At 40.6% G+C, this 23,118-nt stretch overlaps 1 protein-coding gene across 2 annotated transcripts in view; it reads left to right on the forward strand.

Moving 5' to 3' along the window:
• LOC126237257 (glutathione S-transferase-like) overlaps positions 1-23,118 on the forward strand; it is a 150,552-nt gene that overhangs the window by 13,514 nt on the left and 113,920 nt on the right. The window contains exons 3-5 of one of the 2 annotated variants that reach the window (XM_049947179.1): positions 2,154-2,321; positions 2,697-2,839; positions 3,301-3,611. The exons of the other annotated variant lie outside the window; for it this stretch is intronic. Coding sequence (XP_049803136.1) covers positions 2,154-2,321; positions 2,697-2,839; positions 3,301-3,468 — 479 coding nt within the window. The 3' untranslated portion in view covers positions 3,469-3,611. Of the gene's footprint in view, positions 1-2,153; positions 2,322-2,696; positions 2,840-3,300; positions 3,612-23,118 lie in introns of those variants that run through there. 2 annotated transcript variants of the gene reach the window in all.

A 23,118-nucleotide genomic window follows, 5' to 3' on the forward strand; every position in this document is an offset into this window, starting at 1 on the left:
AACTGTGCTATTTTGATACGGTTATCTGCCCTGAAGCGATAAATGAAAATTTGTACAAAAGTTGGGTTCGAACCCAGGTCTCCTTCTCACTAAGCAGATGTGCTAAACACTACATCATCCTGGCACAATGGTTTTGCAAAATGGCTCTGAGCACTATGGGACTTAACATCTGAGGTCATCAGCCCCCTAGAACTCAGAACTACTTAAACCTAACTAACCTCAGGACATCACACACATCCATGCCCGATTCAGGATTCGAACCTGCGACCGCAGCGGTCGCGCAGTTCCAGACTGAAGCGCCTAGAACCGCTCGGCCACACTGGCCGGCACATTGGTTTTGCAAAACTGCATGGATTCCTCTAATACGGCTCCCTCCTCAACCAAACTTTACAGTCACAGATTAGCCCTCTTGGTATTACACTTAAACTCTGCAGTTCTGCTCAAGTTTGGGGGTTATACTAGGTGGGCTGAGGTGTGAATGGGAACTTAGTTTGAGGGGGGAGATGCGCTGAAGTAGTCCGTGCAGTTGTGCAAAGCCATTGTGCCAGGGCAGCATAGTGGTTAGCTTACCAGCGTAGAGAGCGGGAGACCCGGGTTCGGATCCCGACCTTAGAACAAATTTTCATTCGTAGCTTCAGTCTGCCTGTATACATCATAAGAGTTTGAAGAAGGTCTCTGCAATAATATAGTTACATTTATTGTCTGCACGTTTTCCTTTGTAAGACACACCAGATTACCTTATTACAACGGAGCTATACAATGCAAATTTTGCAAGGTTTTCTTCTTGCCAGAGACCTTGACATTTTTTATTTTATTGACATGAGCACATAAACCAGCGAGCCTTAACTTTATGACCACGTACTTAATAGCGTGTTTGTCTAACTCTGAAACGCAACACTGTAGCGGTTCTGCGTGATATGGATTCGACCAGACCATGGTACGTTTCTGGAGGAATGTTGTAGCAGATGTCTACGCACAGGTCACGCAATTATCATAAATTAAGGGCTGGTGGTTAATGGTAGCGGAGCTGATGCTCTGTAATGTCCCAGATGTGTTCCATTGGGTACAGGTCAGGCAAATCTGTTGGTCAAGACGTAAATGCTAGTCAAACCAGTGTAGCAATAATTCTGGCCCAGTGACATTGCTGGAAGATGCCATCAGGAGAGATCAAGCGTGAAGAGATGCTTGTGGTTCACAATAACATTCACTTAGTCGACAGCTCTCATGGTACCTTCCGATACTACCACAGTTCCCTTGGAAGCCAAAGTGAATGCCCACCAAAGCATAACACTGGCCCCACAAGCCTGCGTCTGTGGTAGGGTGCCTGTTTCGAGCAGCCGTTCTCCTGGTTGGAGGACCATGTTCAACAACAGGCACTAAAGGGTGTCCTCCAAAACACTTGTACCTGGTTCGGCATTGTCCTCAGTCTTCAAATCCATCACAAATCGCCGCGTCTCCTGGTTTACACAATGGGCAAGCCTCCATCTCCATACTCTGTAGTGAGGCCACTTTGTCCAACACCAAGTCGCCTACTCGTGGACTCACCATCATTCAATTAGTTTCCATAGATGCTCTACACAGTAGCACCTGAACAGCCAACCATTTCGCCATTTCTGAGAAGACGTTTACAGGCGCAAGGCCATAGCGACCTGCCCTTTGTCAAAGTCACCAATGCCTGTGGATTTCCCCATTGTCACTACAATAATTCCTCATTCGTCTCTCCTGCGTATATATTTACTATACTGCGTCAGGAGTTCGTAACGTCACAAGGCGACATTCAATTTCGTGATGGGTATGGGTCATAATGTTTTAGCTCGTCATGGTAAATTTTAGATGCTGCGACAAATAATTCACTCGACCAGACAGTAGTTTTCTGAAGCACAATGATTTTGACTAGTGCTGTTGTGGTGTCTCATATGAATAACGTCAGGTTTGAGTTCCACTGCTCACGCTTCGGTTAGGCGATTTTCTCCAGTAAGAATACTAAAGTAAAACTTTAGCACATTACCTTTAGTTGACACTCGCACCATATTCAGAAATTACCTTGTTATACAACAAGAAGGATTAACTCCTGGATGTGTCAGGATTACAAAAGAAAGCTGCGCCATACTTCTACTAGAAATGTTGCTAATATTTTTTTTTTCTTTGTCAAGCAATGCCTTTTGGGCAAGTTCCAGTTCTTGAAATTGATGGGAAGAAGATATGCCAGTCTATTGCTATTTGCCGTTACTTAGGCAAGCAAGTCGGCCTGTCTGGGGCTAACGACTGGGAAAATCTCCAGATTGATATGGCTGTTGATACAGTATCAGACATACGAATGAGTAAGTTTAATGTTTACATTCATTGAAAGATTTTGCGTTTCTTTATTTACATTTCACTACATGCTATGGAAAATCGCCACTGACAACCGATATTAAGCACAGGTAAACATAAATAAAAAATGTAACATTATAGTTCTGTTTTTGGAGTACCTTATTTGAAATTTTCTGAAGACATACATTTGTCAAATATAAAGTACACGTCACAGCCAAGCTGTAATTTTAAAGAAGTGTTTGAGTAATAAATGGGATGATGTTCATCTAAAATATCCTCGTTTCTACTGAGATATAATTTTTTAAACTAGTTTAATAATTTTTAAGTTAAAAATCGCAAAGTATCTGTGCATATATTATTTTAATATTTACTTCTGCTTGTAGAAATAGTAAGTCCTGCATATGAGACAGATGAAGCCTTAAAGGAAAAGAAGAAATCAGCAGTCATAAATGAAAGCTTACCGTTTTTGTTGCCAAGACTCGATAAGTTGGTGAAGGAAAATGGAGGTTTTCTAGCAAATGGCAAGGTAAGCTGAAACAAATTGAAATTTATGAGCTATGGATACTGAAATAAGTTGAGATATCCTTTTAAATAATGCAGTTGCCTAGTAATCGGCGCTGTTAAAATGTGTGATGACGAAAATTATTGTATTTGGTAGTTTATCCACACACAGTGGAATCAGTTATTCACAAAAGAAATGGCAACATTTTTGTAGCATGTTTTAACTTATTTTAATACTTTTACTTTTTAAGGTAGATAGCAATACTGACACTATGTTGACAATGTATGTGATTGTTCATAAACGCATCACATTAGGGACCTAAAATTCTATAGTGTTTATTATATGTTTTCAGAATTGTCGGAAATTTATTTTGAAAGAGTGAGTATAGATGTTGTAGACTGACTTAGTACACATCAATTTTATTCACATTATTAAGAACTGAGGAATTTTCTGTTTGTATGCTAATGTGAAGGACTTGGTTTCAGCTCTCGTGGGCAGACCTCTATTTTGTAGCTCTGCTCGACCTCCTCAAGTTCATGATTGGGTTTGACATAACAAAAGATTATTCAAACCTTTCTGCACTTAAAAATACCGTACTTGAAATACCAGCTATTAAAGAGTGGATTGCCAAGAGACCGAAAACTGAGAGATGAATGCAGTGTCTCAGTTTTATGTTAAATATGTGTTTGCTTACAAATTTGAATTGTTCTGCACTGAAGCATTCATTATGTATTGTAAAACTGTGATACCCCATTGTAAGTGCCAGAAGATATAATAAATTTTCTTCTAAAAACGATATGTCAATACCTTTTTATTTATGTGACTCAGTCGAAAACATAGCACTGGAGAGTTTTCAAACGTATGGGTTAAGATTTGGAAATGTGTGGACTGTTTCTGGTTCACCCACAAACTACATTCTTGTTCGACACACAAAACCCTGAAGTTCTGTAGTTACACTTCATTTATACTAGTATCTATTTCTCCACAAATCTTTTGGGTTGTAGACTTCATTATATTGGTGCATTTTAGAACATGACACAGTCTACAAGTCAGTGTTTTATGGAAATTCTGTCGTGGGAGGTCTACCAACTTGCTCATAACATGGAGAGATAGTGGTGGATGTATGTAATCCAATAAATGTGTATTAGTCTGAAATGTATGTGCGAGTGGATGTAGGAAAAAAATTCCTTCTATGAAATGTGAACTTGTATAGTCCATCTCATTAGAAGGTAAGTGAAATTTTAATTTTCATATTTAGAACTAAAGTACCGTAAACAAATATTCTCTATGGTATGGAACTTATGAATCATAATTTTGTAGTGTAACGCATATTTCAATAGAAAGAAATCTGAAATAACTCTTTCAAAGTGATATTGTATTAAAACGTACCAGTCATTCAGTCCTAGGTAACACGAATTTAGAAACATGATATAACTTTGATTTTTTACGTTAGTCGTTCTACAAAGTTTGTGTAGCTGGCGGAATAGAGATGCTTTTGCTTTCAAACAGAAAAAGCCTTTTGTTGTGGAGTTCAGGTCTTCAAGATTCATTCAGTGTCATATAACACTACCTGAAATAGCTGTTGTTACTGGAGTATCTACATACAGCTGTGCCCAAGACTTGGGTATGAGTGGAATTTATTTTTGACTTATAAAGCTTCATTGTACACAGTTTCTGAAGTACACTACTGGCCATTAAACTTGCTACACCACGAAGATGACGTGCTACAGACGTGAAATTTAACCGACAGGAAGAAGATGCTGTGATATGTAAATGATTAACTTTTCAGAGCATTCACACAAGGTTGGCACCGGTAGCGACACCTACAACGTGCTGACATGAGGAAACTTTACAACCGATTTCTCACACACAAACAGCAGTTGACCGGCGTTGCCTGGTGAAACGTTGTTGTGATGCCTCGTGTAAGGAGGAGAAATGCGTACCATCACGTTTCCGTCTTTGATAAAGGTCGGACTGTAGGCTATCGGGATTGCGGTTTATCGTATCGCGATGTTGCTACTCGCGTTGGTCGAGATCCAATGACTGTTAGCAGAATATGGAATCGGTGGGTTCAGGAGGGTAATACGGAACGCCGTGCTGGATCCCAACGACCTCGTATCACTAGCAATCGATATGACAGGCATCTTATCCGCATGGCTGTAACGGATCGTGCAGCCACGTCTCGACCCCTGAGTCAACAGATGGGGACGTCTGAAAGACAACAACCATCTGCGCGCACAGTTCGACGACGTTTGCAGCAGCATGGACTATCAGCTCGGAGACCATAGCTGCGGTTACCCTTGACGCTGCATCACAGACAGGAGCGCCTGCGATGGTGTGCTCAACGACGAACCTGGGTCCACGAATGGCAAAACGTCATTTTTTCGGATGAATCCAGGTTCTGTTTACAGCATTGTGATGGTGGCATCCGTGTTTGGCGACATCGCGGTCAACGCACATTGGAAGCGTGTATTCGTCATCGCCATACTGGCGTATCACCCGGCGTGATGGTATGGGGTGCCATTGGTTACACGTCTCGGTCACCTCTTGTTCGCATTGACGGCACTTTGATCAGTGGACGTTACATTTCAGATGTGTTACGACCCGTGGCTCTACCCTTCATTTGATCCCTGCGAAACCCAACATTTCAGCAGGATAATGCACGACCACATGTTGCAGGTCCTGTAGGGGCCTTTCTGGATACAGAAAATGCTCGACTGCTGCCCTGCCTAGCACATTCTCCAGATCTCTCGCCAATTGATAACGTCTGGTCAATGGTTGCCGAGAAACTGGCTCGTCACAATACGCCAGTCACTACTTTTGATGAACTGTGGTATCGTGTTGAAGCTGCATGGGCAGCTGTACGTGCACACGCCATCCAAGCTCTGTTTGACTCAATGCTCAGGCGTATCAAGGCTGTTATTACGGCCAGAGGTGGTTGTTCTGGGTACTGATTTCTCAGGATCTATGCACCCAAATTGCGTGAAAATGTAATCACATTTCAGTTCTAGTATAATGTATTTGTGCAATGAATACCCGTTTATCATCTGCATTTCTTCTTGGTGTAGCAATTTTAATGGCCAGTAGTGTAGAATGACTGGGGACATGAACAAAAAGCCACAAAGAGTTGGCCATGCAAAAAGCTGACTCTAAGATCCATGTCCGCAACACATACTATCTGGCATTGTGCTTAGTTTGTGGTCTGAGCATAACATAAGCTCTCCAGGAAATGTGCATGTTTAAAATAAAATGGTAAATTAAGATGAATAAGTCGTATTCATGGAATAAAAACTAGCTCGTCTGTGCTACTTTCCTCACAAATTTCCCCTTGTATGGTGGTACGTTGGAAAGATGTATCTTTAATTCTCTATGAGGAAAGAGTTCTAATGCATGAAACTCTCGATCAGAGTGACGCTACATCTAGCTTTTGGAAGGAGTTTCCAAAGAGCAAGTTGAAGCCTATTCTACATCAACATCCATACTCCGCAAGCCACCTGACGGTGTGTGGCGGAGGGTACCCTGAGTACCTCTATCGGTTCTCCCTTCTATTCCAGTCTCGTATTGTTCGTGGAAAGAAGGATTGTCGGTATGCTTCTGTGTGGGCTCTGATCTCTCTGATTTTATCCTCATGGTCTCTTCGCGAGATATACGTAGGAGGGAGCAATATACTGCTTGACTCTTCGGTTAAGGTATGTTCTCGAAACTTTAACAAAAGCCCGTACCAAGCTACTGAGCGTCTCACCTGCAGAGTCTTCCACTGGAGTTTATCTATCATCTCCGTAACACTTTCGCGATTACTAAATGACCCTGTAACGAAGCGCCCTGCTCTCCGTTGGATCTTCTCTATCTCTTCTATAAACCCTTTCTGGTACGGATCCCACACTGCTGAGCAGTATTCATGCAGTGGGCGAACAAGCGTACTGTAACCTACTTCCTTTGTTTTCGGATTGCATTTCCTTAGGATTCTTCCAATGAATCTGTCTGGCATCTGCTTTACCGACGATCAACTTTATATGATCATTCCATTTTAAATCACTCCTAATGCGTACTCCCAGATAATTTATGGAATTAACTGCTTCCAGTTGCTGACCTGCTATTTTTTGGCTAAATGATAAGGGATCTATCTTTCTATTTATTCGCAGCACATTACACTTGTCTACATTGAGATTCAATTGCCATTCCCTGCACCATGCGTCAATTCGCTGCAGATCCTCCCGCATTTAAGTACAATTCCGATGTCATCCACCAGGTCATTTATGTATATTGTGAATAGCAACGGTCCTACGACACTCCCCTGCGGCACACCTGAAATCACTCTTACTTCGGAAGACTTCTCTCCATTGAGAATGACATGCTGAGTTCTGTTATCTAGGAACTCCTCAATCCAATCACACAATTGGTCTGATAGTCCTTATGCTCTTACTTTGTTCATTAAACGACTGTGGGGAACTGTATCGAACGCCTTGCGGAAGTCAAGAAACACGGCATCTACCTGTGAACCCGTGTCTATGGCCCTCTGAGTCTCGTGGACGAGTAGCGCGAGCTGGGTTTCACACGACCGTCTTTTTCGAAACCCATGCTGATTCCTACAGAGTAGATTTCTAGTCTCCAGAAAAGTCATTATACTCGAACATAATACGTGTTCCACAATTCTACAACTGATCGACGTTAGAGATATATGTCTATAGTTCTGCACATCTGTTCGACGTCCCTTCTTGAAAACGGGGATGACCTGTGCCCTTTTCCAATCCTTTGGAACGCTACACTCTTCTAGAGACCTACGGTACACCGCTGCAAGAAGGGGGGCATGTTCCTTCGCGTACTCTTTGTAAAATCAAACTGGTATCCCATCAGGTCCAGCGGCTTGTCCTCTTTTGAGTGATTTCAATTGTTTCTCTATCCCTCTGTCGTCTATTTCGATATCTACCATTTTGTCATCTGTGCGACAATCTGGAGAAGGAACTACAGTGCAGTCTTCCTCTGTGAAACAGCTTTGGAAAAAGACATTTAGTATTTCGGCCTTTAGTCTGTCATCCTCTGTTTCAGTACCATTTTGGTCACAGAGTGTCTGGACATTTTGTTTTGATCCACCTACCGCTTTGACACAAGACCAAAATTTCTTAGGATTTTCTGCGAAGTCAGTACATAGAACTTTACTTTCGAATTCATTGAACGCCTCTCGCATAGCCCTCCTCACATTACATTTCGCTTCGCGTAGTTTTTGTTTGTCTGCAAGGCTTTGGCTATGTTTATGTTGGCTGTGAAGTTCCCTTTGCTTCCGCAGCAGTTTTCTAACTCGGTTGTTGTGCCACGGTGGCTGTTTTCCATCTCTTACGATCTTGCTTGGCACATACTCATCTAACGCATATTGTACGATGGTTTTGAACTTTGTCCACTGATCCTCAACACTATCTGTACTTGAGACAAAACTTTTGTGTTGTGCCGTCAGGTACTCTGTAATCTGCTTTTTGTCACTTTTGCTAAACAGAAAAATCTTCCTACCTTTTTTAATATTTCTATTTACGGCTGAAATCATCGATGCAGTAACCGCTTTATGATCGCTGATTCCCTGTTCTGCGTTAACTGTTTCAAATAGTTCGGGTCTGTTTGTCACCAGAAGGTCTAATATGTTATCGCCACGAGTCGGTTCTCTGTTTAACTGCTCAAGGTAGTTTTCAGATAAAGCACTTAAAAAAATTTCACTGGATTCTTTGTCCCTGCCACCGGTTATGAACGTTTGAGTCTCCCAGTCTATATCCCGCAAATTAAAATCTCCACCCAGAACTATAACATGGTGGCGAAATCTACTCGAAATATTTTCCAAATTATCCTTCAGGTGCTCAGCCACAACAGCTGCTGAGCCAGGGGGCCTATAGAGACATCCAATTACCATGTCTGTGCCTGCTTTAACCATGACCTTCACCCAAATCATTTCACATTTCGGATCTCCGTCAATTTCCTTCAATACTGATGTTCACGTTTCTCATTGGATTCTTGATCTGACAGAGTCCGCAGTATTTTAGTCACTGTAGTGTATTCAGAGTGACTCAATCACTTTCTAAATTTTTTTATTCGCAAGAAAAAAGAAATGAAAATGTTATGAGTGGGCACACAAATCATAAACCAACGGACATAAATAAAACCTAACGAAAGAAGCAAAGCAATTTCGTTGAGTTTTTAATATGCCAAGGTTAAATCAGTAACTCCATACATCCTAGCCAAATAAATTCACTCTTAGTTCCTGTTTGTAAAGTAGTCGCTTAATTATTTCACTGATGTAAACTTGACTGAGTTAAGTAAAACTAACAAAACCATCTATTGGTCCTTCGGTCTCCTACAAAACTAACAGCACCATCTGTTGGTTATTTGGTGTACTACAAAACTAATACTGCCATCTATTGTTTCTTTGGTGTACTACATCGTGATGATTAAACATCTGAACTACTAAGTCGAGCAGATAATTTTAGATAAAATTTTAAATTATGATATCTTTTTTCTCCATGATCCAGTTTTAATGGCATAAAGTTTGTATGTTGCCCCAAGTTATGCTCATGCTACCTGTGAAACCTTCATGAAAATCTCGTCTAGTAGTTTTGGATTTTAGTGAATTCAACCAGACGAACAAGACTGTTTACAGTTTGTAAGTAGGCTGTTTAGGTTTTTTTATTGGTAACGCCACCTCTGTATGAAAATCACTGGCTGTGCTGTGTGCAGTCTGTGGCTGCTTTGCATTGTTGTAATACTCGCCATTGTAGTGTTAGGCAGCTGGCTGTGAACAGCGCGTAGCGTTGGCAGTTGGAGGTGAGCCACCAGCAGAGGTGGATGTGGGGAGAGAGATGGCGGAGTTTTGAAATTTGTCATGAACTGCTCTATATATATATATATATGATGATATCAAGGTAAATACATTGTTTGTTCTCTATTAATATCTTTCATTTGCTAACTATCCCTATCAGTAGTTAGTGCTTTCCATAGTTTGAATCTTTTATTTAGCTGGCAGTAGTGGCGCTCGCTGTATTGCAGTAGTGGGAGTAACCAAGATTTTTGTGAGGTAAGTGATTTGTGAAAGGTATAGTTTAATGTTAGTCAGGGCCTTTCTTTCGTAGGGATTTTTTTGAAAGTCAGATTGCGTTGCGCTAAAAAAAAAATACTGTGTGTCAGTTTAAGCACAGTCGAGTAAAATTGTTCTAAGGGGACGTTTCAAGTTTTATTATTAGTATACATAGGGTGGAGAAAAATTGTCACGAAATTTTAACCCTGGATAGCTGATGCCAGTAGGAACCAAAATTACTAGTGTTGTGTAGGTCGACAACGCACCATTTTTCAACTATGGAAACTTGGCACCACGCACTCCGATGGCCTCTGATGTGAGGTGGAGACAAACAGCAAGACCTATCAGACATCACATTTGGGCAGTGACGGGGTGAGGGACATTTGTATGTGTGAACCGACAACAATAGCTCTGCAGGTCAACCAATGAACGGCAACAGGGCAATCCCACGGCCAATCGGAGTGCGTGGCGCCAAATTTCCGTAGTTTAAAAATGGTGCATTGGCGACCTACACAACATTCGTAATTTTGGTTCCTGCTGGCATCAGCTATCCAGGGTTAAAAATTCGTGACACAATTTTTCTCCACCCTGTATAGATTTGAAGTATACAAATAGTCATATAACACAACAAATAATTTAATAGCCATACATAAAGAGCTATTCAAGCTGGATTACATTTCTTCTGTGATTTAATTCAAAATACTTAAATGGTTTTTAAAAATACTGGTAATAGATATGTGATAAAGCCAATGAAATGCTTTACTTGTAAACAGTTGTGTGGCACGGATTCTAGGTGCAGTCCTTCAAATTGGATACCACCTTGGCAGCTTAAAAATCTATTCTTCTCCTTACTTATTCAAAAGGCCTCATGAGGCTGAGAGGACCATATTCCAGAAGACCTGCCATATGCAGCAGATCTTCGGACATCTGCTAGTAGATAGCAATATTAACCATCAGATGAGAGTTGATCCAACAACTAGAGATAATCGAAGAATTGTGAACTATACGAATCGTAAAAAAAATACCGTTATGATTATTTAACAGTAAACTTTATATAAACAACAGAAAATTTTAATTTCAAGCTTAAAAAATCTACTGATCCAATGTACTTAGCAGTCTTCCTTGGTATGATGGGTACATATAGGTAAAACATCTAGGAGACAAGACAGTGTTTTGAGTAGTAGTGACTGTTGTTGCTTGGCATGGGCACTGACCATGGCAGTTGATTCAGTGTGAGGTGGGCAGCTGAGTTCAGATGATGTGCATGCTGCTACTGCTCCAATCTGCTTGCTAGTATGCTTTTGGTTGTAATTATTTGTGCCATGTTCTGATTGCTTTTAAGGTTTCAGTGTGAGTGTTCTTAAGCAAATTCACCATAACCAGATTCTTCAGATGATCAGTAAACAAAATAAATGCGTCATTAACTTCTTGGAGAGATAATGTTATATGTGGTGACCATGCCAGGACATAGTTTTGATCGAGTCCTCCCTTGGGCATGGGTGTGTGTGTTTGTCCTTAGGATAATTTAGGTTAAGTAGTGTGTAAGCTTAGGGACTGATGATCTTAGCAGTTAAGTCCCATAAGATTTCACACACATTTTTGAATATAGTTTTGTGGAATAATCTTCAGATCCAGAGCCTAATTGCCACTGTCATGGTATGGTGAGTGATTTGAATTTTCAGCAGTGCCTCCATTATTCAATGAACATTGCACAGGGAAAAGGAACTGTTAGTTTGATTATAAATCAAATGTACAGTGTACTTAATAGAATAAAACCGACAAGTCAAACTGAGGGTCATAGTGTAATAAATGGACAGGGCAATGTTAATCTGGACAGTGTTTCTGTGGATCTCATTAATGAATCAAGATTAATTAACAGAATTCAGATTGTAGTTGCAGCATAAAATGAAAAATTATGTTTGGGCGTAAGGACTGAATTGCATGAGACAGGAAAAGACAATAATCATGTTGCAAATGTAGCAAGGGTCATAACATATTGCAATTATTGTAAGCACTGAAAGTGAATCATCAAAAAATAATTGCAAATAATGGACAATTGGTCGAAAATTTGAACAAAAAGCTTAATAAAATTGACAAGACCCTTGATGATCATAAGAAAAATTTGAACAAAAAACTTGATGAACATAGTCAAAAGTTGAATAATACGTTGGATCAAAAGGTGATACATATTTGTAACGAGATGCTGGGCCAGTTCAATAAATTTATGAGGCATTTGCTGAAAAGCGCAATGTGCAACAATCTGAATTCATACACAAGGCCAATACACATTGTTAGCAGATGGAAGGAGATGTAGTTAAAAATACAGATCCTAGTAAATTCACAGTAGGAAATTGTAAAGTAGCTCAACTGGACAGTGCAATATTGAATAACAAGGTAGTTCATGCTAAAGATGCATACAAAAAAAATACGTTGTTAAAGTAGTATTGGGTCTGCAACAACAATGTTCTGATTTAGAATAAAAAGTACGGGAACTGGAAGAAGCTACGAAGACTGTGAAAATTTACTACATGCTGCATGATAAGAATGCAATCAAATAAGAAATAGACACTCTAAAGCATGAAAATCGTAGTGCAGGTTGTTGTACAAACATTATAGTCTATAACATGCTCAGGCAAGGATAGTTTAAGGAGTCTGAGCCAAGCAGACAATTACATCCAGTTGATTTCATGAGTCTGAAAAGACAAATATTTTTGTAGAACACATAAGTGCAGGGGCAGGAACATGGGGAAACAGTGCGTCCGATCAGTACACTACATTTGCAGATTTCGAAAGTGTGTTTCTGTACAATTATTGGTCGTGAGAGAAACAATGAAGTATCAAAGAAAAATCATTTTTAGTACACAATTCACAATTAGTATCATCACAAAGGGTCAATGCGTTAAGGTTCTTCATAAGCATTGAGGACAGAATAGTTATCTAGACACCCTTCATTAGCGATGATGATCAGAGTGGAATTTTGATAAAGCACTGTCTGTGAAAAGTAAGAAAATAGTAAGCTTCGCAGTCATTTGATGATTTGACGAGCTGTTACGAGTTGCTGGTCATTTAGAAGAGACGGATAATGAAACGACACACGGTGAATCCGAGCACGCCACAATACGTCTCGTACGAACGTAATGATGATCGTTTTCGAAATGATATGAGAGATAAAATGGTTCTGAGGACCAACACGGGCTACAAGAAAGAAGATAGATACTGATCACGTACCCACGAGAACGAGGGAACTCTAACTAAAGTTAGTTTCGGGCAAGAGAGCATCTTAGAGCATTGTCTGCGAACATAAATAACTTTTTACACACGCACTCAGGTATTATATGTATACACAGCGTTATTTTTTCCTCCATGTACAAACTCTAGGGACTGATCGATGAGAGGATATGAAACAAAAATGTCTAATGAACTTACGTCCATTCTAGAGAACATTTATTCAATCATACATTGTTACAGACACTGCGGCCTAATATGCGCTGTACCATACAGCTACAGTTACAGTATGTGTTGACAATCGTTTAAATGTGCCTCATTGCATGTGTGTACATGGCATAGCTTGTTTCGTCTCATACGTTCACATCGGCAGGCTGCATCCGAACAGTGTCAAAGGCAGCATGAATACCTTGCTCCAATGTCTCCACATCTGGATGGGTTCTGCATACACCATGCTTTTGAGATGGCCCCATAAACAGGAATCGCACAGGTTGAGATCCAGTGAACGAGCAGAGCATGTAACTGGACCACTCGTCCAATCCACCAACAAGGAAAGACACGATCAAGATGCGTCCGAACGTTAACAGCGAAGTGGGCTGGAGCAGCATCATGTAGCAGCCACATAATCCCTCGAATCATCAATGGCACTCCTTCCAGAAGGGGGAGGCAAAGTCACCCACAAGAAACGCCACATAATCCCTCAAATCATCAATGGCACTCCTTGCAGCAGGGGGAGGCAAAGTCACCCACAAGAAAAGCCGACAGTTCCGTCCTGTTAGGCGACGTTGAAGGAAGACTGGTCCCAAAATACAGTCACAAATTATCCCCGCCCACACATTCCGGCTGCACTGATGCTGAAGATTCGCTATCGCTATAGCATGGGGGTTCTGCATACTATCCTACAGATGACTCTTATGAAAGCTGCAGATAACACACTGTGTAAAGAAGGCCTCATCTATGGATAGGACGGAGGCACAAATCCCGTAGTCGTTGTTGCCTGGTGAAGAAACCAGTGACAAAACTGCTCCCGATGTGAAAAGTTTGTCGCTAGTGAGCCCTGCACACGCTGTAAGTGAAAAAAGGTAATAACAACAGTAATGGAGAATGTTCCCCATGGACATCTGGCTTGCCCTGTGCTGGGGGGCCAACTACCTGATACTGACACAGTGGACACCTTCCACACTGTAATCACATTTTCCCCCAAGTCTGGTGTCTGAACATTTCAGGTACGTTCTCCATGATTTCCTGCTTCCTGAAACGATCCTGTCTCAGGCAAACGGCGAGACACTGTTGCAAACATTGAAAGCTGTAGTTGTTGTCGGTGGGGATAGGCCTCCTGATATAATCTTGTTGCCCACCACATATTCCATTTGCCATTCTGTAAGTAAACACCATGTCGGCAAGCTTCTGTCAGTAAACACCAAGTCGGAAAGCTTTCGATCCTAATATGGAACCATTGTGTAAAACGCTGTATCACATCCGTTACGAGTTGAATCAGTAACAGAAGTGGACTGGACACAACATTATCAATTTCTATGGCAGAAGAGGGTTCTAGGGCATGACATATGAGGAACAGTACCACCCTCTAGGAGGAAACATACTGCATACTGTAATTGTGACTGCATGGTGCAGTATGGATTAGTCTGCAGTCTCTGTAACAATGATTGAATAAATGGTATCTAGCATGAAAACCATACATTTCCAGACATAACTTCATTAGACCTTTTTTGTTCCATATCCTCTCACTGATCAATCCCTAGAGTTTTGATACTGTGGAAAAAAAGTCACCATACACTTCCACCCATCTTCCTGCAAATCATTCATCATGAAGCCATAGTTTTTAATCTTCAAAGAGTGGTGATGATATGCTTGTGACCTTATTGTCATTGCCTGGCAAATGAGAGTGCTTACTCATTCCTTCACCATTAGCATTAGCACACTCAGACTAATGCTTCATACTGATGCAGTAGTAGCCATCAATGAAGATCGAACTGAAGTAGACAGGAGCTGTTATGTATGAGTTAATTATAGGGAGTGTTAGCACTCCTGGTCCAACAAGTTGGGAGAATAATGCTGGTGAGGCAACTGCCAGCTTGTGCATAGCCTTGTGATCGGAAGTCAGCTCAGGGATAAATATGTAATAAGCAAATAATATTAAGCCGATGCCTATCCCAACGTGTTGTTAGAATAACGATGATAACACGAGCACATATGTGTTTATAGAAAACTATATAATGTTTCACCACCACCACCACTTAGTAGGAAATAACAAACTATTCTTCTTCTTCTCCTTGTCCTGGTTTCCAGTATCACTGCAATACATATCAGATACTACGAGGTCCTGGTGACGAGGGTGTTTCGTACACTCAGCTTTGGTGATGACTGTGCATTTACAGTAGCATACAGGGAACCATATAGCAAAAAATGAAAATTACGCACAACCCTTTTTTATTTCGTATATTTATAAACTCTTACATACAGCAGGGTATATGAATACACTTTAGTAAGATCGTGGTTCTGTGTCTACACTTGGCACAGCTGGTTCATACACTACTACTGACATCAATGTGCGACACGAATCGTGAGCGAGGGTTTCTTCTGATGGGAGAAGAGTTTCACGCGCCATCTCCAGCAGACTTCTCCACATTATCTCGTAGCGCCGATAGATACGTGGCCACCAGCTTTCTCGACAGTCTAGAGCGTGCTGGATTGCATAACTGGCATACATTACATTTTTAAAAGTGTTCTCCTATATTTGGGTGCACCCTCTTGTTAAACAGTTGAACTATTCACGGGAGGTCCCCTTCTGTGACCATATGACAACCCGCTATCACAGAGAGAGTGAGCGTTTCTATGAAATAAAGGGGAAATCTGCGCTGAAGTACTACATCGACGAACCCACTAATCCAGGGGTAATTTTTCTTCGATGTCACTATATCCAGGATTTTCGAATACTACCACCGGATGGAGCTCATGATGTGACGTCATTTCCAAGCTGAAAAGTTTACAGTTGCTCTTGTTTAAACTGAAGCTGACATTAAACAGCATCATTTGTACATCAGGCGGCTACTGTAAGAAAAAAAGAAGAAAATTACTTAAACTTATATTTTTGCGACTAATTATTATTCATTATGATGAGTGCTAATACTTACGTTGCAAGTGTCTTGCAGCAGGAAAAGTTGCTATATGTCTCGACGTGATTACTCTTTGAGAGCTCTCACATGACTAGGTGAATAATTTATTGATAGCTGTTCATATACACACATCAAAAAAATTTTTGCATCACCTCGGTTCCCAGAGTTCCGGAACCTGTACAGAAAGTTGGAATAGAGATCAACGTAAACACCATTTCCCGCCTTTTTATTGCTCATGAAAACCACACATTCCATGTTGTACCACCATACAGCGAGACATTCAGAGGTGGTGGTCCAGATTTCTGTACACACCGGTACCTCCAATACCTAGTACGACGTCCTCTTGCATTGATGCATGCCTGTATTCAACGTAGCATACTATCCGTAAGTTCAACAAGGCACTGTTAGTCCACATTGTCCCATTCCTCAACGGCGATTCGGCGTAGATCCTTCAGAGTGGGTGGTGGGTCACGTCTTCCTTAAACAGCCCTTTTCAATCTATACCAGGCATGTTCGACAGGGTTCATGTCTGGAGAACATGCTGGCCACTATAGTCGAGCGATGTCGTTATCATGAAGGAAGTCATTCACAAGATGTGCACGATGGGGGCGCAAATTGTTGTGCATAAAGACGAATGCCTCACCAATATTTTGCCGATATGGTTGCACTATCGGTCGGAGGAAGGCATTCACGTATCGTACAGCCGTTACGGCGCCATCCATGACCACCAGCGCTGTACGTCGGCCCCACATAATGTCACCCCAAAACAGCAAGGAACCTCCACCTTGCTGCACTCGCTGGACAGTGTGTCTAAGGCGTTCTGCCTTACTGGTTTGCCTCCAAACACGTCTCCGACGATTGTATGGTTGAAGGCATTTACGACACTCATCGATGAAATGAACGTGATGCCAATCCTTAGCGGTCCATTCGGCATGTTGTTGGGCCCATCTGTACCGCGCTGCATGGTGTCGTGGTTGCAAAGATAGACCTCGCCATGGACGTCGGGAGTCAAGTTGCGCATCATGCAACCTATTGCGCACAGTTTGAGCCTTAACACGACGTCCTGTGGCTGCACGAAAAGCATTATTCAACATGGTGGTGTTGCTCTCAGTGTTCCTCCGAGCCAAAATCCGTAAGTGGTGGTCATCCACTGCAGTAGTAGCCCTTGCGCGGCCTGAGCGAGGCACGTAATCGACAGTTCCTGTCTCTCTGTATCTTCTCCATGTCCGAACAACATCGCTCTGGTTCACTCCGAGACGCCTGGATACTTCCCTTGTTGAGAGCCCTTCCTGGCACAAAGTAACAATGCTGACGCGTTCGAACCACGGTATTGACCGTCTAGGCATGGTTGAGCTACAGACAACTCTAGGTGTGTATCTCCTTCCTGGTGGAATGACTGGAACTTGCATGGGGGCTTAATTATTTACAATGCAAATTATTTTAATTTTATTAGTAGCTGTATGTACGATTACGAAGTCTCGTAACCGGTTCGCCCTGACTAGTAATAGTACGCAATCTGACTGCATAGAACAACAACAAGGAATGAAAGAAAACTTCCGTTAATACAATTAATTAATTAAGTCCCCAGCAACTATAAAACCTACGAAGCAACAAAACACAAGTGTAGCTGTTCTGTGTGTGGAAGTGTGATTCAATGTACACATGGCTCTGAGCACTATGGGACTCAACTGCTGAGGTCATTAGTCCCCTAGAACTTAGAACTAGTTAAACCTAACTAACCTAAGGACATCACAAACATCCATGCCCGAGGCAGGATTCGAACCTGCGACCGTAGCGGTCTTGCGGTTCCAGACTGCAGCGCCTTTAACCGCACGGCCACTTCGGCCGGCTCAACGTTCACATCTGGCACGGCTCTTCCTCAATAAAACCAGATATTTTAAACACCATTTATACTGAAGTAATTAAAAAAAACAGAAATATATAATTGCACATAGAAACCAAAAATACAGTCTAGTACAAGAATACGAGCCAGATGCTTTGTTGACTGAACCTGTGACCAAGAGGCATTATTGATTATGACATTGAAATAAATAAAAAAAAGGAATTTTTTTTACCTTCATATATATTGACGAAAAGCACATTACAGCATCCCTAATCCAACAACATCTGGTGTCTAGCCCATCAAAACAATACTACAAGTTCTGAACAAGCACTCTCCATGGGAACTTCTCAACAACGATTCACCACTGCTACATCTCAACAAGCACTCTCCACCACGACTTCTCGATAAGAACTCTCCACTACCACTTCTCAACAAACACTGCCAGTGGAGGCGGCTGAATAATACTCTTTGGCGCAATCTCTGGCGCTGTGACTCAGTGTAGCCACCTTTCATATGCCCCTCCTCCACGGGCTGGAATTTGATGGTATTTTTGCCAGCATTGGTGGTGAAAATACCACCAAATTCGTCCAAAAAATACAGACAAAAATAAAAGATAATATTAATAAGTAAATATCACATAACCAAATAAATTTTGGCTTTGCACTGACCCTTCAATAATCTAATATATAAAATACAGTATGGAATACAAAATCTTTCATACATGTGATTTTACATAATAGTTTACATAAGTATTATTCAATCAATGGCACCAGAAATGACGAACAGGTGCAGATAAGAATCTCATAACATTTCATAAACAGTAAACACACAAAAAATCAGTTTTTACAAATATTCACATAAAATCTTGTCACTATATCAATAAACAAGTAGTTGACAGTTCCAGCAGTAGCACCCAGCAATGGTCAACAGGTGCAGACACCAGCGAGTGACATTATTTCAGTAGAAACAGTTCCATCAGTGGCACCCAGCAATGTTGAGCAGGTGCAGACACCCACAACTGACATCATTTCAGTAGAAGCAGTCCGTCAGTGGCACCCAGCAATGTTGAACAGGTGCAGACACCAACAAGTGACATTATCTCAGTAGAAGCAGTCCATCAGTAGCACCCAGTAATGATGAACAGGTGCAGACACCAAGTGACGTTATGTCAGTAGAAGCAGTTCCATCAGTGGCACCCAGCAATGTTGAACAGGTGCAGACACCAACAAGTAACATCATTTCAGTAGAAGCAGTCCATCAGTGGCACCCAGTAATGTTGAACAGGTGCAGACACCAACAAGTGACATTATCTCAGTAGAAGCAGTCCATCAGTAGCACCCAGTAATGTTGAACAGGTGCAGACACCAACAAGTGATATTATGTCAGTAGAAGCAGTTCCATCAGTGGCACACAGCAATGTTGAACAGGTGCAGACAGCACTCCATAATATTCACTATCACTAATCACACTGTTCATTAGAGTTTATCAGCAGAAATTAAACATTTCCAAGTGGCACCCATCATTGTGGAACAGGTGCAAGTAACAGTCCATAATATTCACTATTACTAATCAGACAGTTCTTCAGAGTTTATCAGCAGAAATTATACATTTCCAAGTGGCACCCAGCAATGTTGAATAGATGCAAGCACGAACAACAGTTTGAAGGCACACACAATTGCTTTTACAAAATTATTATCAATGCTCTTACACTAAACATACAAATTATAATAAACACACTAATGATATCAGATAATTGTGATATTAAATATTACAAATACACAAATAACAGTAAACGTATAATATTTATGAGTGTCAGTGCAAGCCACAACAAACAAGTAAAATAATATTTAGGAGATAGGTCGGTACCAATTATTTGGGATTAGGAAAGGAAAACACACAAAACACACTCACTCATCTTTCATCCACATTAAGTGCTACTGTGTAATTGAATAGTGTTAACGGTGTAAATGCAATTCTGCCCAAGATTTGGTGTTCGACATGTGTATCAAGTAGTACTGGCAGCAGTGTATAACAGTCAATAATAGGGTTAGTCAACGTCATAGTCATCATGTCAAGACCAATGTTTGCCAAGCCAAATCAAAGTGTACGGTTTCTGAACAACTGTCAGTGTGCCAAGATATGCAAATGCTTCCTCTCTCCAAAAAAGAAAATATATACTGCTTAGTGATTTAACAAAGTGTGTGTGTAGACTATCTTCCTTCTACTTGAGTGTTCTAGTCTGCCAACTTCATCCTCCAACAAAAAAGTATGCTCCTCACTTACTTTACCTCTTATCCACCAAAACTCTAATAATCCTTAGCATCACACAATCTTAATACTTCAATAATACCTGTTACGTCAATACATATAAACCTTATCATCAATATCATTTACCTTACCTCTTGTCCACCAAAACTGCAATAATCATCAACTTCACACAATCTCAGTACCTCAATAACACCTCTTCAATACGTCGATACATATAAACCTTATCACCAATATCATTTCACTTCCATAACAACTCTTTCGTCTAGTCAGTCCCCTCGAACAAGTACAGACAAAATCCTAGTACAAACTTCAATTTATCATCCCATGCAATCCGAAGGCACAATATCCACACACAACCTCTGTGTAGTCCTCCTGAGCCAAATCTTCTACTCATTATGAATTATAAAATACATTTTGGCTACCATGTCCATCATAAAATTAAAGATATGCATACATGACCTCTAACAGCCTTTAGTTTGAATAACTTTCAGTAAGTAAGTACGAGTTCGGAGTGTGAATGATAGTAATATCTCACAGTGTGTACACCACTTCAAGAATCAGGGCAAAACAGAAGCAAACATGTGGAGTATTTCTTGTGTCAAGTGTCACTTACTATTTCAATTGCTCAAGAAGAATGCAGTGTAATAACTGTCAATGGGCTAAACCTAGTGTTCGTATGTCATGTCGTTAGCTTCCTTTCTATTAGCATAAATTTATACATTTCCATAAAACCTCCAGCTCATGTGACTTCAGTGAAGTTTCTTGTACCAACGTCGTTCGTAGAATTATAGCAGTTCATTTTCTTATCTTAAAAATATAAGGCACTGAGCGTAAGCAAAACATGCAATAGCAAGTAAATATACCAGTAGAGAACAGAATGTCAACATGTGGATGCAGCACAATCCCTACAACGAGGCTCTGCCAAGCGAACAATCTATAATTAATACCATAGTGTGACCTAAACTCCATGTTCGTACACCGTATATCAGCATTTCTATATACCAAATTAAAGAGTAGTTATGACAACAAACAGAAATGTATAAATATGCAATCCATATGCAAAGCACCAAATATGTATCTTACATAACAAACAGGTCATTAGCATCATTTCAGCATAAGCAAATAAATGTTCATATGTAATCTTAATAAGTAAACATGAAGGCGCAAGCAGATAAATCACAAAATATAAATTACATACATAACCATATCAGCACAACTAATCAGGTGACAATTATAATTTAAATAAATAAGCACAGCAGGCACATAATAAAAAAAATGACATCAGTGACAAAGCAGTGCAGCCAAGCGATGCATAATATACATAATTAACAACCTTGTTCATTAATCAATCTTTGTCAAAATCAGTTAACACAAAGTATAAATCACGTAATCGCGAGCAGCAAATTACGTCTAAGTACGTACCTAAGGGGAAATATGTTACCTGAAAAATAAACTCAGTTAATAGTTACCTTTTTAGTTCATTAGTTTCTTCTTCGAAATTACATGCTTCCTGAAAATTTCTCGATAGCAAGTCCTCTTAACGTCGGACACACAGAATTTACCTGCTTAAATATTTTATACAACCGTATCCTGAAAAATACTGAACGTTAATAATATAATTTATCAAGTCACTATAGCTTTATACTGAATTTATTCGGAGAAATTAGACTGTGTATTTGTTTACGGCTGTCAGTGCATTCGCACTGAGCGCTCAATCAGCTGTAGGTACGCGTGACGTAGGAAGTAATTGTTTGCGGTCAACGACTGCCTTGTGCAGCGCGCAGACTTGACTGTTGCTTTGAGTATGTGCCGCCGCCTGAACACGCAGCGGTATCCTTGTACTCTCCGTGTGTTTACGTGTAACTGTTAGTTTCTCTAAGGTATGTCATTCCACAAAAATTTTAACGTTCGATATATGATGTACTCCCTTAGAGCGCCGAGATTTAAGAGTTTCTACTTCGACAGTGTTATCATGAATAATTTGCGAACCCTATATGGACCGTTATAAAGCAGAAAAAATTTGCGACACAAGCCTTTTCCTTTGTGAGACAAACGATGAGACTTAATTAACACCTTTTGACCAACTGACAAAGTTTTTAAACGACCAGGACGTTTAGCTGATTTCTCTCTTCTAGCAGCCGCAGATGCAATATTTCATAGAGCCAGGTTGACAACTTCAGAATGTCGCAGTTTCTGTGTAGGCGGAAAAGGAACAATTTCAGAAATGCGATTTGTCGGTGCTTTATTTTTTAATATCAATATAGGCCGTAAAGAAGTTGAATCATTAGGGAGTTCATTCAGAATTTTTTGAAAAATATGAAGATACTGATCCCAAGTTCTGTGATTCTGATGAAAATAAAGTCGACACAATTTATTGATTTCCTTCATCCATCTCTCTGAAGCGTTTGATTGAGGGTGAAAAAGTGAAATGAAAATTGGTTTAATCTTACGACGCCGTAGAGTATGAAGCCAAATTTTAGAGCGAAACTGTGATCCATTATCTGATATAACCTTATCAACATGACCCACTTCTTTAAGAAAATGTTTGATGAAAGCATTAGATACTGAACGAGCTGTTGCTTTGCGTAAAGGTGTAAAACACACATATTTTGATGTCAATTCCACTGCTACCAAAATGTACGCAAAACCATTAGTAGAACGAACCACTGGACCGAATAAATCGACTGCAGCCATGTCCTTTAATTTCGCTGGAATGATAGGAAACAACGGTGCTCTGTGAGAAATAGTTGGCGGCTTAGTCTTTTGACATAATTTGCATTTG

Source organism: Schistocerca nitens, chromosome 2, assembly GCF_023898315.1.
Source record: "Schistocerca nitens isolate TAMUIC-IGC-003100 chromosome 2, iqSchNite1.1, whole genome shotgun sequence".
NCBI classification, from domain to species: domain Eukaryota; kingdom Metazoa; phylum Arthropoda; class Insecta; order Orthoptera; family Acrididae; genus Schistocerca; species Schistocerca nitens.